The 18,038-nt window shown below is 45.7% G+C and overlaps 1 protein-coding gene across 3 annotated transcripts; it reads left to right on the forward strand.

The window, feature by feature from the left end:
* Positions 1–3,448: 3,448 nt before the first annotated feature.
* On the forward strand, positions 3,449–18,038 carry LOC139387126 (metallophosphoesterase 1-like). Of its 3 annotated transcripts, XR_011629132.1 has the most exons (10): positions 3,449–3,851; positions 4,100–4,208; positions 5,533–5,636; positions 9,020–9,100; positions 9,577–9,688; positions 11,195–11,272; positions 13,042–13,164; positions 16,295–16,435; positions 17,099–17,868; positions 18,009–18,038. XR_011629132.1 is itself a non-coding variant. In XM_071133146.1 (9 exons), the coding sequence occupies exons 1-9, from the start codon at positions 3,595–3,597 to the stop codon at positions 17,285–17,287; spliced, it is 1,194 nt and encodes a 397-aa protein (XP_070989247.1). In that variant the 5' UTR covers positions 3,449–3,594; the 3' UTR covers positions 17,288–17,884. The 3 variants fall into 3 exon arrangements, 2 of the variants coding, with proteins under 2 accessions (XP_070989247.1, XP_070989248.1); XM_071133146.1 differs by lacking the exon at positions 18,009–18,038 and having other exon boundaries at positions 17,099–17,884; XM_071133147.1 differs by lacking the exons at positions 11,195–11,272; positions 18,009–18,038 and having other exon boundaries at positions 17,099–17,884.

The following is an 18,038-nucleotide window of genomic DNA, read 5'->3' on the forward strand; positions in this document are numbered from 1 at the left end:
CTCTCCTCCCCTCTCCTCCTCTACTACCTCCTCATCTCTCCTCCTCTCATCCCTCCTTCTCTCTCCTCCTCTCCTACCTCCTTCTCTCTCCTCCTCTCCTACCTCCTTCTCTCTCCTCCTCTACTACCTCCTCCTCTCTCCTCCCCTCTCCTCCTCCTACCTCCTCCTCTCTCCTCCTCTACTACCTCCTCCTCTCTCCTCCCCTCTCCTCCTCCTCTCTCCTCCCCTCTCCTCCTCTACTACCTCTTCCTCTCTCCTCCTCTCCTACCTCCTCCTCCTCTCCTCCTCTCCAACCTCCTCTCTCCTCCTCCTCCTCTCCTACCTCCTTCTCTCCTCCTCTACTACCTCCTCCCCTCTCCTCCTCTACTACCTCCTCCTCTCCTCTCTCCTCCCCTCTCCTCCTCTACTACCTCCTCCTATCCTCTCTCCTCCCCTCTCCTCCTCTACTACCTCCTCCTCTCTCCTCCTCTACTACCTCCTCCTCTCTCCTCCCCTCTCCTCCTCTACTACCTCCTCCTCTCTCCTCCCCTTTCCTCCTCTACTACCTCCTACTCTCCTCTCTCCTCCTCTCTCCTCCTCTCCTACCTCCTTCTCTCCTCCTCTACTACTACCTCCTTCTCTCCTCCTCTACTACCCCCTCCTCTCTCCTCCTCTACTACCTCCTCCTCTCTCCTCCCCTCTCATCCTATACTACCTCCTCTCCTCCTCTCCTACCTCCTCCTCCTCTCCTACCTCTTCCTCTCTCCTACCTCCTCCTCTCCAACCTCCTCCTCTCTCCTCCACAACTACCTCCTCCTCTCTCCTCCTCCTCTCCCTCCTCTCCTACCTCCTCCTCTCTCCTCTCCCTCCTACCCTGGCCAGGGAGAGAGATGGATGGATAGACACATCTAAGATGCTTTTCTATCATTTATAGGTCAGGGTTTGTATTCATAAAGCAACTGAGTAGGAGTGCTGATCTAGGATCAGTTTAGCCTTTTAGATTGTTGTGAATAAGAACTACATGGACAGAGAGGATCTGATCTGAGATCAGCACTCCTACTTTGAGACGCTTTGTAAAGACGGGCAGTTCTCTGTAACTAATCGCTAACTTTCCACTGATATTAGGAGTTTAATCTGAACATTTGTTTCTCAGGCCATGGCTTTCAGCTCACTCAAGGTCCTGCGACGGACTACTTTCAACTCAATGTTTCAGTCTTGTGACAACACTGAAACACTGTCAAACACAACGACACTAAACCACACGACACACTAATTCTGTACAGGGCTATTTAACTGGTGTTTATTAACAAATGTCTTTGAAAGAATAAACAATGATTTTTTTTTGTGCCTTTTTTTTCTCCTCCATTTGGTTTGTAGTTTGTACAGCAAAACATGGCTCTAACGTAACCCGGTTTAAGCTGGTAATTGTACCTTAAAGCTGTTCATAGGTCAGGAAAGGTTAGGATGATCAGGATAATCTGGTTAGTTACATTACGCTCCTGATCTTTTCTTAGATTGGATAGTTTGCCAATCTGAGAGTCCAGTCCTGATGGTCAAATCCCAGATACAAACTAATCTCTACAGGCGAGGCTGTTGTCGTTAGTTTAGTCAATTAGATAGCCGCTCTAAAGACGTTAATCTCATTTAAAGGCCCAGTTCAGTCAAAAATATATATATTTTTTATGATATATACTTCCACACTATGAGGTTGGAATGATACTGTGGAATGAAGGAAATGATGACAATGTTATTTTAGAGTAAGAGCTGTTTTGAAAAGGCTGCTTCAAATGCCAGCCTGTTTTCTGTGGGATGGAGTTTTCATTTGTTTGTCTCCCATCACAATACCATCACAGCAGTACAGTCTTAACTGCTCACCAAACATGTCACGTTGCATGTGTAAGCATTTCAAAATACTTATACACATACATTATTCAATCATTTCATCCAAACTGCTCGCGTACGTCAACAGAGATTTGCGTTGCCAGGGGCTAAAATAGAACGTGGTTCTATTGGAACTGAACTAATGGACCAGAACGTGGTTGTATTTAAACAGAACTTGGTTCTATTTGAACCAAACTATTGGACCAGAACCTGGTTCTATTTTAGAGGCTTGAGATGCTGCAACAAAACTGAAGGTGCACAGCTATGGGGCAATGGGGTTGGCTTAGATTGTTGAATACATGTAAACTATATTTAGTCTCCAATGTTGATTGAAAAAATAAAGTTGCACAATGAGCACTTGTTATCTCTCAAATACATCGTAACAGTTGCTGGTTAGCTAGCTAGCTAAATGACATGAAATCCGCCAAACACCTCAAGATAAAGATGAAACGAGCCACTTGTGATTCCCCTCATGGCAGTTTCTTGTTCATTGTTGGTAGCTGTCTGGCCATCCAGACTCACGACAACACACGGACTCCTGCCCCCATTGAAGCGTACGCATCGTTTTCCTGATGTTGTCAGGTAATCCATCTACTGGTTTTTAGGAGGACCATGTGGGGGGGGGGGGGGGGGGGGGGGGGGGTTCACACTCCAGTCCAGCTGGAAACGGTGATGCACCTTAAAGGTAGTTGCCAACTGCCATATAAAATCCACAGAAGAAGAAACGTGAAGATGAGAGATTAATAAGGGAAACGAACTCGGTTTCCCCTTTTATCTGTGGAGTAATGGTTGGGAATAGAGAAACACACGATTTTGTATAATTAAAAAATGGGTCAAAATTCTATAATAAATCCAGCTAAAAAGACCGTATAATTTCAGGTCAAATAAAAACGCCATGTTTATCTCCCAGGACAAATGAGCTAGAAACAGCCAGCTAGCTAAATGTCCATGAATGTTTCGTGTGTTTCTACATGTCCCAAAAAAAATGAATATAGTTGATTCACAGTTTTGGTATTTTAACTTGCATGTCATGAGGATAGAACAAATCAACACGCAGCACGATGGCCGACGCAGACGCACAGAGCAGAGCCAGTTTGGTCAGCGTGTTACATTAGGCCCATATTGACTATACAGTTTACACCAGACCGTATCACTGGCCTGCACAGTAAACGGCCTCAGTGTGTTTAACTCAAAACCTTTGTGTATTGACTTTATTGACCAAAAATGAACTGAAGTATGTGTGAACTATATTATTGTAACGACCCTGGGTTTATAATTATCCTACTATCAAGGAGTCGTTATGACCATTAGACCAGTGTGATGTAAACACATCCTCAGGAATTACATAAGAAACTATATTACTGAATGAGCCCTGGTGATAATGCCATTTAAAAGACCGCAGAATCCACAAAGTCTCCCATCAATTATGTCCCCGGAAGTGGTGAAAATATACCCTTTAAAAAGCACCCCACCAGAACTCAACCGCTCACCAATCGACCGCTTGATTGGAGGAGATAAGGCCATCCTCCGCGGTCGGATCTTTGAATTAAAAATAAAAAAAATATTATAGGCCTATACGGTATTTATATTACATTTTGCACAATGCGATGAGAACGTCACGCAGGCATTGATATTTAGGTTTGAAGATAATAAAAAACAGACGATGCCTGGTGAAGCGCGGCTCCATCAGTGCGCCTCTATTGCAGGTCATCTGAAAACAACAATAGATATATCATGTCGTGTTTGAGCGTCGCATGCAGCGCTGTTATTGTCCTGTTCGGAGCGGTTTGCAGCGTTTTCATATTCTGTGAGTATCTGATTTATTACGCCGCGATATTACAGTGTGGTTGGCCTGGGATCGACCATGGTGCCCCGGCGAGTGAGAGGAGCGCAGACGGCCAACCAGAGCCGGAGGTTCTCCGCGCTATGGTGCTGTCAGACACGCACCTCCTCGGCGCTGTCGGAGGGCACTGGTTCGACAAACTGCGAAGGTAATTCATCCTCGTAAATCTATATGTTATTATGCATTTTATTTGATTGTGAAACAACAACAACAAAAAAGTATGTTTTGCATAGTTTCTAGGGAACGCATGACGCTCGGTGTCAGCCTATATCCACGCTGTCTCTAAGCAGATTAGAGCAGTTCAGTCGTCAGCAATAACAACAGGCAAGGGTAATGCATGGTGCGCTGAGCTGACGGATGATTGACTGACGTGAGGTCTGTCTCTGTGCAACCCAGGGAATGGCAGATGGAACGAGCTTTCCAGACCGCCCTGGCCCTGCTCCGACCTGAGGTCGTCTTTATACTGGGGGATGTGTTCGATGAGGGGAAATGGAGCTCTCCGAAGGTATGTAGCCATAACAAGCACCTTGTAGGTCTACTGCAGTACATTTGGTGGTGTGTGTGTGGGGGGGGGGTTTCAGGTCAGAAACACTATTACATGTATCTGTAATAGTGTTTCTGTAATGGTGTATATATCTGCTGTATTTATAACTATTGTTCTACTCTATTCTACAACATGTATTCATATATATATATATATATATATATATGTGTACAGTTGAAGTCAGAAGTTTACATACACTTAGGTTGGAGTCATTAAAACTTGTTTTTCAACCACTCCACAAATTTCTTGTTAACAAATGATAGTTTTGGCAAGTCGGTTAGAACATCTACTTTGTGCATGACACAAGTAATTTGACCAACAATTGTTTACAGACAGATTATTTCACTTATAATTCACTGTATCACATTTCCAATGGGTCAGAAGTTTACATACACTACGTTGACTGTGCCTTTTAAACAGCTTGGAAAATTCCAGAAATTGATGTCATGGCTTTAGAAGCTTCTGATAGGCTAATTGACATCATTTGAGTCAATTGGAGGTGTACCTGTGGATGTATTTCAAGGCCTACCTTCAAACTCAGTGCCTCTTTGCTTGACATAATGGGAAAATCAAAAGAAATCAGCCAAGACTTCAGAAAAATAATTGTAGACCTCCAAGTCTGGTTCATCCTTGGGAGCAATTTCCAAACGCCTGAAGGTACCACGTTCATCTGTACAAACAATAGTACGCAAGTATAAACACCATGGGACCACACAGCCGTAATACCGCTCAGGAAGGAGACGCATTCTGTCTCCTAGAGATGAACGTACTTTGGTGAAAATCAACCTTGTGAAGATGCTGGAGGAAACAGGTACAAAAGTATCTATATCCACAGTCAAACAAGTCCTATATCGACATAACCTGAAAGGCCGTTCAGCAAGGAAGAAGCCACTGCTCCCAAACCGCCATAAAAAAGCCAGACTACAGTTTGCAACTGCACATGGGGACAAAGATTCACCCAACTTGTTGTGGGAAGATTGTGGAAGGCTACCCAAAATGTTTGACCCAAGTTAAACAATTTAAAGGCAATGCTACCAAATACTAATTGAGTGTATGTAAACTTCTGACCCACTGGGAATGTGATGAAAGAAATAAAAGCTCTCTACTATTATTCTGACATTTCACATTCTTAAAATAAAGTGGTGATCCTAACTGACCTAAGACAGGGCATTTTTACTTTAAATGTCAGGAATTGTGAAAAACTGAGTTGAAATTTATTTGGCTATGGTGTATGTAAACTTCCCAACTTCAACTGTACCATGGGTTTTATTTCCCCATCTAACAGAACTGGGAGGATGATGTCTGTCGTTTCCAGAAGATGTTTAGACATCCCAGTGACACAGAGCTGGTAGTTCTGGTTGGAAACCACGACATCGGCTTCCACTACGAGTAAGTGAACATCCACCATGAACTGATGGCACATTATACTGTAGAATCGATACTGATGGCACATTATACTGTAGAATCAATACTGATGGCACATTATACTGGTGAATCTATACTGATGGCACATTATACTGTAGAATCTATACTGATGGCACATTATACTGTAGAATCTAGACTGATGGCACATTATACTGTAGAATTTAGACTGATGGCACATTATACTGTAGAATCTATACTGATGGCACATTATACTGTAGAATTTAGACTGATGGCACATTATACTGTAGAATTTAGACTGATGGCACATTATACTGTAGAATCGATACTGATGGCACATTATACTGTAGAATTTAGACTGATGGCACATTATACTGTAGAATCTATACTGATGGCACATTATACTGTAGAATCTATACTGATGGCACATTATACTGTATAATTTAGACTGATGGCACATTATACTGTATAATCTATACTGATGGCACATTATACTGTAGAATCAATACTGATGGCACATTATACTGTAGAATCTAGACTGAAGGCACATTATACTGTAGAATCTAGACTGATGGCACATTATACTGTAGAATCAATACTGATGGCACATTATACTGTAGAATCTATACTGATGGCACATTCTACTGTAGAATCTATACTGATGGCACATTATACTGTATAATCTAGACTGATGGCACATTATACTGTAGAATCTATACTGATGGCACATTATACTGTAGAATTTAGACTGATGGCACATTATACTGTAGAATCGATACTGATGGCACATTATACTGTATAATCTAGACTGATGGCACATTATACTGTAGCCCAAGTTGCCATGTCCATACTGTAAATCTGAATTATGAATGTTATGTCAAGTTAATGAGGCCTTTTCAAAATCTATGTTTTTGCCTTCTCGTTTGCGGATTACGAAAAGGCCAAAGCATAATGTGGAATAGTGAAATAATTCAATGTATAGCCCTACCTCTCTGTTATGTGAACATTCTAGTACCGTACGGTAACCTCTCTGTTATGTGAACATTCTAGTACCGTACGGTAACCTCTCTGTTACGTGAACATTCTAGTACGTGAACATTCTAGTACGGTACGGCAGCCTCTCTGTTACGTGAACATTCTGGTACCGCACGGTAACCTCTCTGTTACGTGAACATTCTAGTACGTGAACATTCTGGTACCGTACGGTAACCTCTCTGTTACGTGAACATTCTGGTACCGTATGGTAACCTCTCTGTTACGTGAACATTCTAGTACCGTACGGTAGCCTCTCTGTTACGTGAACATTCTAGTACCGTACAGCAGCCTCTCTGTTACGTGAACATTCTAGTACCGTACAGCAGCCTCTCTTACGTGAACATTCTAGTACCGTACAGCAGCCTCTCTGTTACGTGAACATTCTAGTACCGTACGGTAGCCTCTCTGTTACGTGAACATTCTAGTACCTTACGGCAGACTCTGTTACGTGAACATTCTAGTACGGTAACCTCTCTGTTACGTGAACATTCTAGTACCGTACGGTAGCCTCTCTGTTACGTGAACATTCTAGTACCGTACAGCAGCCTCTGTTACGTGAACATTCTAGTACCGTACAGCAGCCTCTCTGTTACGTGAACATTCTAGTACTGTACAGCAGCCTCTCTGTTTCGTGAACATTCTAGTACGGTAACCTCTCTGTTACGTGAACATTCTAGTACCGTACGGCAGCCTCTCTGTTACGTGAACATTCTAGTACCGTACGGCAGCCTCTCTGTTACGTGAACATTCTAGTACCGTACGGCAGCCTCTCTGTTACGTGAACATTCTAGTACGGTAACCTCTCTGTTACGTGAACATTCTAGTACCGTACGGTAACCTCTCTGTTACGTGAACATTCTAGTACCATACGGTAACCTCTCTGTTACGTGAACATTCTAGTACCGTATACCAGCCTCTCTGTTACGTGAACATTCTAGTACCGTACGGCAGCCTCTCTGTTACGTGAATATTCTAGTACCGTACGGTAACCTCTCTGTTACGTGAACATTCTAGTACCGTACGGTAGCCTCTCTGTTACGTGAACATTCTAGTACCTTATGGCAGACTCTGTTACGTGAACATTCTAGTACCGTACGGTAGCCTCTCTGTTACGTGAACATTCTAGTACCGTACAGCAGCCTCTCTGTTACGTGAACATTCTAGTACCGTACAGCAGCCTCTCTGTTACGTGAACATTCTAGTACCGTACGGTAGCCTCTCTGTTACGTGAACATTCTAGTACCTTACGGCAGACTCTGTTACGTGAACATTCTAGTACGGTAACCTCTCTGTTACGTGAATATTCTAGTACCGTACGGTAACCTCTCTGTTACGTGAACATTCTAGTACCGTACGGCAGCCTCTCTTGTTACGTGAACATTCTAGTACCTTACGGCAGACTCTGTTACGTGAACATTCTAGTACGGTAACCTCTCTGTTACGTGAACATTCTAGTACCGTACGGTAACCTCTCTGTTACGTGAACATTCTAGTACCGTACGGCAGCCTCTCTGTTACGTGAACATTCTAGTACGGTAACCTCTCTGTTACGTGAACATTCTAGTACCGTACGGTAACCTCTCTGTTACGTGAACATTCTGGTACCCGTACGGCAGCCTCTCTGTTACGTGAACATTTTAGTACCGTACGGCAGCCTCTCTGTTACGTGAACATTCTAGTACCATGCGGCAGCCTCTCTGTTACGTGAACATTCTAGTACGGTAACCTCTCTGTTACGTGAACATTCTAGTACCGTACGGCAGCCTCCCTGTTACGTGAACATTCTAGTACCGTACGGTAACCTCTCTGTTACGTGAATATTCTAGTACTGTACGGCAACCTCTCTGTTACGTGAACATTCTAGTACCGTACGGCAGCCTCTCTGTTACGTGAACATTCTAGTACCGTACGGCAGCCTCTCTGTTACGTGAACATTCTAGTACCGTACGGTAACCTCTCTGTTACGTGAACATTCTAGTACCGTATGGTAACCTCTCTGTTACGTGAACATTCTAGTACTGTACGGCAGCCTCTCTGTTACGTGAACATTCTAGTACCGTACGGCAGACTCTGTTACGTGAACATTCTAGTACGGTAACCTCTCTGTTACGTGAACATTCTAGTACCGTACGGTAACCTCTCTGTTACGTGAACATTCTAGTACGGTAACCTCTCTGTTACGTGAACATTCCGGTACGGTAACCTCTCTGTTACATGAACATTCGTGATAAATTATGAATTGTGTCAAACTGTTAACAAGATGATAAGAAGCCCATAAAGTCTCACAAATAATCCACACAGCAATTTGGACTTGGACTGAAGTCTAACTGGCTTGGTTCTTTGTCCTCCTGAAGAATGGACTGGTTCAAGTTACAACGCTTTGAGAAGGCCTTCAATACCACCTCCACCAGAATGGTCACCAAGAAAGGAGTGAAGTAAGTCACTGCGCTGTTTGACCTCCTTATGTAAATCTCTCTCCATCCCCACTCTATCATCTCTACCCTGTCTCCCTTATCTCTGTCTCTTTCTCTCTCCATCCCCACTCTATCATCTCTACCCTGTCTCCTTTATCTCTGTCTCGCTTGTTCCCCTCTCTCTTCCTCTCTTTCCCTCTGTCTCTTTCTCTCTCCATCCCCACTCTATCATTTCTACCCTGTCTCCCTTATCTCTGTCTCGCTTGTTCCCCTCTCTCTTCCTCTTTCCCTCTGTCTCTTTCTCTCTCCATCCCCACTCTATCATCTCTACCCTGTCTCTTTTATCGCTGTCTCGCTTGCTACTGTATGAACCCTAAGGTGTTGTCTCTCTACGGTATGAACCCTAAGGTGTTGTCTCTCTCTCTACGGTATGAACCCTAAGGTGTTGTCACTCTGCTGGTGAACAGGTTTGTGTCTCTCGTTGTTTTTTTCTCTAGCTTTCTGTTGGTCAACAGCGTGGCGTTGCATGGTGACGGTTGTCCTATCTGCCAATCAGTGGAGAAACAGCTTCACACACTGTCCAGGGACCTCAACTGTTCACTACTACAGGTGGGTCTTCTACCCACCCACACACACCCATACCCACAAACACACACAGAGTCCAGGGACCTAAACTGTTCTCAGTGAGTGCCCTCTACAACTCAGACATTTAAAGGAGTTAAAGCTGGAGTCTGATTCGTTACGACTTTCCTGAAGTGGATCCTTTGTTCGTACCCCCTCAGGGAAATTTAACTTATTCCAGAGTCCGCTCCAAGAAGTAGACAAGCTCAGGGCGAGGATCTCCTTCCAGAGAGACATCGGGGATTGTAACATACTCTGTTTCATGAGAGCATGGCTCTCTCTGGACATACTGTCCCTATCCAAACAGCCAGCTGGGATCTTAGTACATCGCAGACAGGAACAATGAACTCTCTGGTAAGAAGAAAGGCGGGGGTGGGCAAAGATAACTGAAGAACCAAGAAAGCAAAGATAACTGAAGAACCAAGAAATAAAAGATAACTGAACTAAATGACTTATGTACATAGAGTGTAGCACTCACTTCTGTCATCATGAAGTGCTCCGAGAGACTAGTCAAGGATCATATCACCTCCACCTTACCTGACACCCTAGACCCACTTCAATTTGTTTACCGCCCCAATAGGTCCACTGACGATGCAATCGTCATCACGCGGCACACTGCCCTATCCCATCTGGACAAGAGGAATACCTATGTGAGAATGCTGTTCATTGACTACAGCTCAGCATTCAACACCATAGTACCCTCCAACACTAGTTGGAACACTAGTCACTTTAATAATGGAACACTAGTCACTTTAATAATGCAACACTGATCACTTTAATAATGGAACACTGGCCACTTTAATAATGGAACACTGGTCACTTTAATAATGTTTACATACTGTTTAACTCATAATTACATTACAGCCTTATTCTAAAATGGATTTAAAAAATGTTTTTCTTCAATCTACACACAATACCCATCATGACAAAGAGAAAACAGGTTTTCCTAATTTATTCAAAATTAGAAACTGAAATACTTTATGTACATAAAGTACATGAAAGTGCTATGAGACTCGAAATTGAGCACAGGTGCATCCTGTTTCCATTGATCATCCTTAATGTTTCTACAACTTGATTAGAGTCCACCTGTGGTAAATTCAGTTGATTGGACATGATTTGGAAAGGCACGCACCTGTCTATATAAGGTCCCACAGTTGACAGTGCATGTCAGAGCAAAAACCAAGCCATGAGGTCGAAGGAATTGTCCGTAGAGCTCCAAGACAGAATTGTGTCGAGGCACAGATCTGGGGAAGGGTACCAAAAAATGTCAGCATTGAAGGTCCCCAAGAACACAGTGACCTCCATCATTCTTAAATGGAGGAAGTTTGGAACCACCAAGACTCTTGCTAGAGCTGGCTGCCCAAAAACTAAGCAATCGGGGGAGAAGGGTCTTGGAAAATATTGCACGCGCGATAAAACAGTGTGTATATTGCGACTGTATGTACCACAATGCTCCTCTCCTCTGTTTCACTTTAATGTTTTGTTATCTGCCAGAATTCTGAGTCCAGAATTATAAGAGAATACTGCCAAGACGCGTGGACCTATCCTTCTACAACACCTATCATCCTGCAGGTAGATACAATCTTTATTACATAGTAACAACCACTACACTGTTACATAGTAACAACCACTACACTGTTACATAGTAACAACCACTACACTGTTACATAGTAACAACCACTACACTGTTACATAGTAACAACCCCTGTTACATAGTAACAACCCCTGTTACATAGTAACAACCACTACACTGTTACATAGTAACAACCACTACACTGTTACATAGTAACAACCACTACACTGTTACATAGTAACAACCCCTGTTACATAGTAACAACCACTACACTGTTACATAGTAATAACCACTACACTGTTACATAGTAACAGCACTACACTGTTACATAGTAATAACCCCATTACATAGTAATAACCACTACACTGTTACATAGTAATAACAACTACACTGTTACATATTAACAGCCACTACACTGTTACATAGTAACAGCCACTACACTGTTACATAGTAACAGCCACTACACTGTTACATAGTAACAACCACTACACTGTTACATAGTAACAACCACTACACTGTTACATAGTAACAGCCACTACACTGTTACATAGTAACAGCCACTACACTGTTACATAGTAACAGCCACTACACTGTTACATAGTAACAACCACTACACTGTTACATAGTAATAACCACTACACTATTAAGTCAAGGTCCTAAACGATATCTTAACCGCCATCGATAAGAAACATTACTGTGCAGCCGTATTCATTGATTTGGCCAAGGCTTTCGACTCTGTTATTCACCACACCCTCATCGGCAGACTCGACAGCCTTGGTTTCTCAAATGATTGCCTCGCCTGGTTCACCAACTACTTCTCTGATAGAGTTCAGTGTGTCAAATCGGAGGGTCTGTTGTTCAGACCTCTGGCAGTCTCTATGGGGGTGCCACAGGGTTCAATTCTTGGACCGACTCTCTTCTCTGTATACATCAATTATGTTGCTCTTGCTGCTGGTGAGTCTCTGATCCACCTCTATGCAGACGACACCATTCTGTATACTTCTGGCCCTTCTTTGGACACTGTGTTAACAACCCTCCAGGCAAGCTTCAATGCCATACAACTCTCCTTCCGTGGCCTCCAATTGCTCTTAAATACAAGTAAAACTAAATGCATTCTCTTCAACCGATCGCGGCCTGCACCTGCCCGCCTGTCCAACATCACTACTCTGGACGGCTCTGACTTAGAATACGTGGACAACTACAAATACCTAGGTGTCTGGTTAGACTGTAAACTCTCCTTCCAGACCCACATCAAACATTTCAAATCCAAAGTTAAATCTAGAATTGGCTTCCTATTTCGCAACAAAGCATCCTTCACTCATGCTGCCAAACATACCCTTGTAAAACTGACCATCCTACCAATCCTCGACTTCGGCGATGTCATTTACAAAATAGCCTCCAATATCCTACTCAACAAACTGGATGCAGTCTATCACAGTGCCATCCGTTTTGTCACCAAAGCCCCATATACTACCCACCACTGCGACCTGTACGCTCTCGTTGGCTGGCCCTCGCTTCATACTCGTCGCCAAACCCCCGTCTCCATGTCATCTATGCCTCTTCATTCTTCAAGAGATAAAGTGAGGAGAGTTAGTGTCCTGCTTTTAAGACGCTGGTTGACGACACTGTTCGTTATAGCTGCAGTTGTTTCACATTTTCAAATGTATCTGGAACTTGTGACATTGTCTTTTGTTTTTTTCTGTACTATTTCATGTACCTGTTGGGAAGCCAGGTATTCAACAGCTTTTCCTGTCTGTTTCTCCCTCAGCATTACCCTCTGTACCGGGTGAGTGATGCGGGCTGTACGGGTCGGGATGCTGCTCCTCCTGAAGAGCGCCACCTGCTGTTCAGAGAGAAGTACGACGTGCTGTCTCAGGAGGCCTCTCACAGGGTACGTGGACCACTGATAGACTGGTCCCAGATCAGTGTGTGCTCTTGCCAACCTCCATTGCTGTTATTTTCAAGCGCAATATGTTTTGAATAATAACTGACAGGGAGATGACATGACAACATGAACAGACTGGCAGTCACTATGGTCATCATGTTTTTAGTTTTTAGTCATTAAGAACAAATTCTTATTTACAATGACAGCCTAGGAACAGTGGGTTAACTGCCTTGTTCAGGGGCAGAACAGGGACAGATTTTTACTTTGTCAGCTTGGGGATTCAACCCAGCAACCTTTCGGTTACTGGCCCAACGCTCTAACCGCTAGGCTACCTGCCCCCCCTACACTCTAACCGCTAGGGTACCTGCCTCTAACCACTAGTCTACCTGCCTGTAACCACTATCGTACCTGCCGCCCCACTAGTCTACCTGCCTCTAACCACTAGTCTACCTGCCTCTAACCACTAGTCTACCTGCCTGTAACCACTATCGTACCTGCCGCCCCACTAGTCTACCTGCCTCTAACCACTAGTCTACCTGCCTCTAACCACTAGTCTACCTGCCTCTAACCGCTAGGCTACCTGCCTCTAACCACTAGGCTACCTGCCGCCCCGCTAGGCTACCTGCCGCCCCACTAGGCTACCTGCCGGCCCACTAGGCTACCTGCCTCTAACCACTAGGCTACCTGCCGCCACACTAGGCTACCTGCCTCTAACCACTAGGCTACCTGCCGCCCCACTAGGCTACCTGCCTCTAACCACTAGTCTACCTGCCTCTAACCACTAGTCTACCTGTCTCACTGCTAGGCTACCTGCCTCTAACCACTAGGCTACCTGTCACCCCGCTAGGCTACCTGCCTCCCCGCTAGGGTACCTGTCTCCCCACTAGGGTACCTGCCTCTAACCACTAGGCTACCTGCCTCTAACCACTAGGCTACCTGCCTCTAACCACTAGGCTACCTGCCGCCCCACTAGTCTACCTGCCGCCCCACTAGGGTACCTGCCGCCCCACTAGGTTACCTGCAGCCCCACTAGGCTACCTGCCGCCCCAGTAGGCTACCTGCCGCCCCACTAGGGTACCTGCCGCCCCACTAGGCTACCTGCTGCCCCACTAGCTACCTGCCGCCCCACTAGACTACCTGCCTCTAACCACTAGGCTACCTGCCGCCCCACTAGGCGACCTGCCTCTAACCACTAGGCTACCTGCCGCCCCACTAGTCTACCTGCCGCCCCACTAGGCTACCTGCCGCCCCACTAGACTACCTGCCTCTAACCACTAGGCTACCTGCCGCTCCACTAGGCGACCTGCCTCTAACCACTAGGGTACCTGCCGCCCCATTAGGGTACCTGCCGCCCCACTAGTCTACCTGCCGCCCCACTAGGGTCCCTGTCGCCCCACTAGGGTACCTGCCTCTAACCACTAGGCTACCTGCCGCCCCACTAGTCTACCTGCCGCCCCACTAGGGTACCTGCCGCCCCACTAGGCTACCTGCCGCCCCACTAGACTACCTGCCGCCCCACTAGGGTACCTGCCGCCCCATTAGGGTACCTGCCGCCCCACTAGGGTACCTGCCTCTAACCACTAGGCTACCTGCCGCTTTCCCCATCTATAGTGTGGTCATCATGTTAGCTTTCCCCATCTATAGTGTGGTCATCATGTTAGCTTTCCCCATCTATAGTGTGGTCATCATGTTAGCTTTCCCCATCTATAGTGTGGTCATCATGTTAGCTTTCCCCATCTATAGTGTGGTCATCATGTTAGCTTTCCCCATCTATAGTGTGGCCAGTGGTCATCATGCAGCTCTCTCTGACCTCTCTTACTTATGGGCGTCTTGGTTATCCAGTAAATTATTATTTTGTTGAGGGCCACCCGGTACTATAGGTTATACAGAGCATTCAGAAAGTATTCAGACCCCTGGACTTTTTCCACATGTTGTTACGGTACAGCCTTATTCTAAAATGGATTAAATAGTTTTTTTCCCTCATCAATCTACACACAGTACCCCATAATGACATCACAATACCTCACAATGACATCACAATACCCCATAATGACACCATAATACCCACAATGACATCACAATACCCCACAATGACATCACAATACCCCACAATGACATCACAATACCCCACAATGACATTTTTGAAAATGTATTTTAAGAACTATCACATTTACATAAGTATTCAGACCCTTTACTCAGTACTTTGTTGAAGCACCTTTGGCAGTGACGACAGCCTCCAGTCTTCTTGGGTATGACACTACAAGCTAGGAACCTCCCATTCTTCTCTGCAGATCCTCTCAAGCTCTGTCAGGTTGGATAGGGAGTGTTGCTGCACAGCTATTTTCAGATGTCTCCAAGCAGTGTTCAATCGGGTTCAAGTCCGGGCTCTGGCTGGGCCACTCAAGGACAGAGCCTCTTCCCGAAGCCACTCCTGCATTGTCTTGGCTGTGTGCTTAGGATTGTTGTCCTATTGGAAGGTGACCGTTCATTTTTTGGTACCCTTCCCCAGATCTGTGCCTCGACACAATCCTGTCTCGGAGCTCTACGGACAATTCCTTCGACCTCATGGCTTGGTTTTTGCTCTGACATGCACTGTCAACTGTGGGACCTTATATAGACAGGTGTGTGCCTTTCCAAATCATGTCCAATCAATTGAATTTACCCCAGGTGGACTCCAATCAAGTTGTAGAAACATCTCAAGGATGATCAATGGAAACAGGATGCACCTGAGCTCAATTTTGAGTCTCATAGTAAAGGGTCTGAATATTTATGTAAATAAGGTTTTTCAGTTTTTTTATTTTTAATACAACTGGCAAAAATATCTAGAAACCTGTTTTCTCTTTGTCATTATGGGGTATTGTGTGTAGATTGATGAGGGGGGGGGGATAATTTGATCTATTTTAGAACGTAACAAAATGTGGAAAAAGGGAAGGGGTCTGAATACTTTCTGAATGTAAAGTCAGATTTTCATCTAGTGATCTAAACACAGATACAGGAACTGGTTATCAAGAGTGTTTGATTGGTTCTCACCCTCCTTCCCAGCTGCTGCAGTGGTTTTCATTAGAGTGGTGATCTAAACCTAGATACAGGAACTGGTTATCAAGAGTGTTTGATTGGTTCTCACCCTCCTACCCAGCTGCTGCAGTGGTTTAAGCCCCGCCTGGTTCTCAGTGGCCACACCCACAGTGGTTGTCAGGTTCTCCATGACAACAAGTACCCAGAGATCAGTGTTCCGTCCTTCAACTGGAGGAACCGCAACAACCCCAGTTTCATACTGGTAAGTCACTAACTCACAAATAAATGAACTAATTATACCTACTGTACCGCAACTCTAATAATGCCTTGGTACCTCAGCCTGATCCAACACCAGTTTGTGCTTCAGCCATCTCCTTTAATCCCAGGATGTACACACACATCTCTACCTCTACCTCTCTTCTCCCTCCATCACCCTCTCCTCTCCCTCTGTCACCCCCTCTCTCTCCTCCCCCTCCATCACCCCTCTCTCTCTCTTCTCCCTCCGTCACACCTCTCTCCATCACCCCCTCCTCTCTCTCTTCTCCCTCTGTCACCCCCCTTCTGTCTCTCTTCTCCCTCCGTCACCCCCCCTCTCTCTCTTCTCCCTCCGTCACCCCCCCTCTCTCTCTTCTCCCTCCGTCACCCCCCCTCTCTCTCTTCTCCCTCCGTCACCCCTCTCTCTCTCTTCTCCCTCCGTCACCCCCCTCTCTCTTCTCCCACCGTCACACCCCTCTCTCTCTCCCACCTCCGTCACACCCCTCTCTCTCTCCCCCCTCCGTCACACCCCTCTCTCTCTCCCCCCTCCATCACCCCCCCCCCTCTCTCCCCCCTCCATCACACCCCTCTCTCTCTCTCCGTCACCCCCCTCTCTCTCTCTCCGTCACCCCTCTCTCTCTCCGTCACCCCTCTCTCTCTCCTCTCCAAGGGTTCGTTCTCCTCCAGTGGTTATGGCCTGTCTAAGTGTTTCCTTCCAGAGGAGAGTACAGTGATAGCCCTCTACTGCTCTACAGGAGCCAGCCTCCTCTTCCTCCTCCCTCTGGTCCACTGCCTGTGGATGCGAGGCCTTTTCCGGTGCCTCATCCTCTGTCCAATCAGCAAACACAAGTTTCTCTGACGGTCTCAGGTAGAGGTTGTCCCTGACTGCTGAATGATACAGGGTGAGATATGGGCTACATCCCATCTCAAATGGCACCCTATTCCCTATTAAGTGCACTACTTTTAACCAGGTTAGCCCCATAGGTGCTCTGGTAAGAAGTAGTGTACTACGTAGGGAATAGGGCGCAACTTGGGACGTAGCCACGCTGTCCTCCCCCTAAAGCAGGGGTGGCTGGTGCTCCTGCCCTGGGAGGCTGCCGTGGGTTTGCAGGGTTGTGCTCCACCACAGCACTGACTGACATGTTCATGTGAACACAGGACCAAGTCTTGCTGGTTTGCTGACAGGTTTGTTAGAGTAGGGCTGAAACAAAAGCCTGCACACCCAGTAGCCTTCCAAAAGGAAAATTGGTCATCCTATTGGGAGGTAAAGTAATCTGACTCTAGATCTGTAGTTAAGGACAGCCTCTACCTGGAGAGAACCTGTGTGACCCCCTCCCCCCCACAGAGACTTGGACGTTTTTGAAATTCTGTATTTTTCTTTCTTTAAAGCTGTGAAATTCCACATTCCAAAAAGAACAAAGAACAGAGTTCAGGATAGAGGTCAGGGGTCAGGATGGAGAACAGGGGTCAGGATGCAGAACAGGGGTCAGGATGGAGAACAGGGGTCAGGGGTCAGGATGGAGAACAGGGGTCAGGATGGAGAATAGGGGTCAAGATGGAGAACAGGGGTCAGGATGGAGAACAGGGGTCAGGATGGAGAATAGGGGTCA

The sequence above is a fragment of the Oncorhynchus clarkii genome, chromosome 28, assembly GCF_045791955.1.
Source record: "Oncorhynchus clarkii lewisi isolate Uvic-CL-2024 chromosome 28, UVic_Ocla_1.0, whole genome shotgun sequence".
In the NCBI taxonomy this organism is placed as follows: domain Eukaryota; kingdom Metazoa; phylum Chordata; class Actinopteri; order Salmoniformes; family Salmonidae; genus Oncorhynchus; species Oncorhynchus clarkii.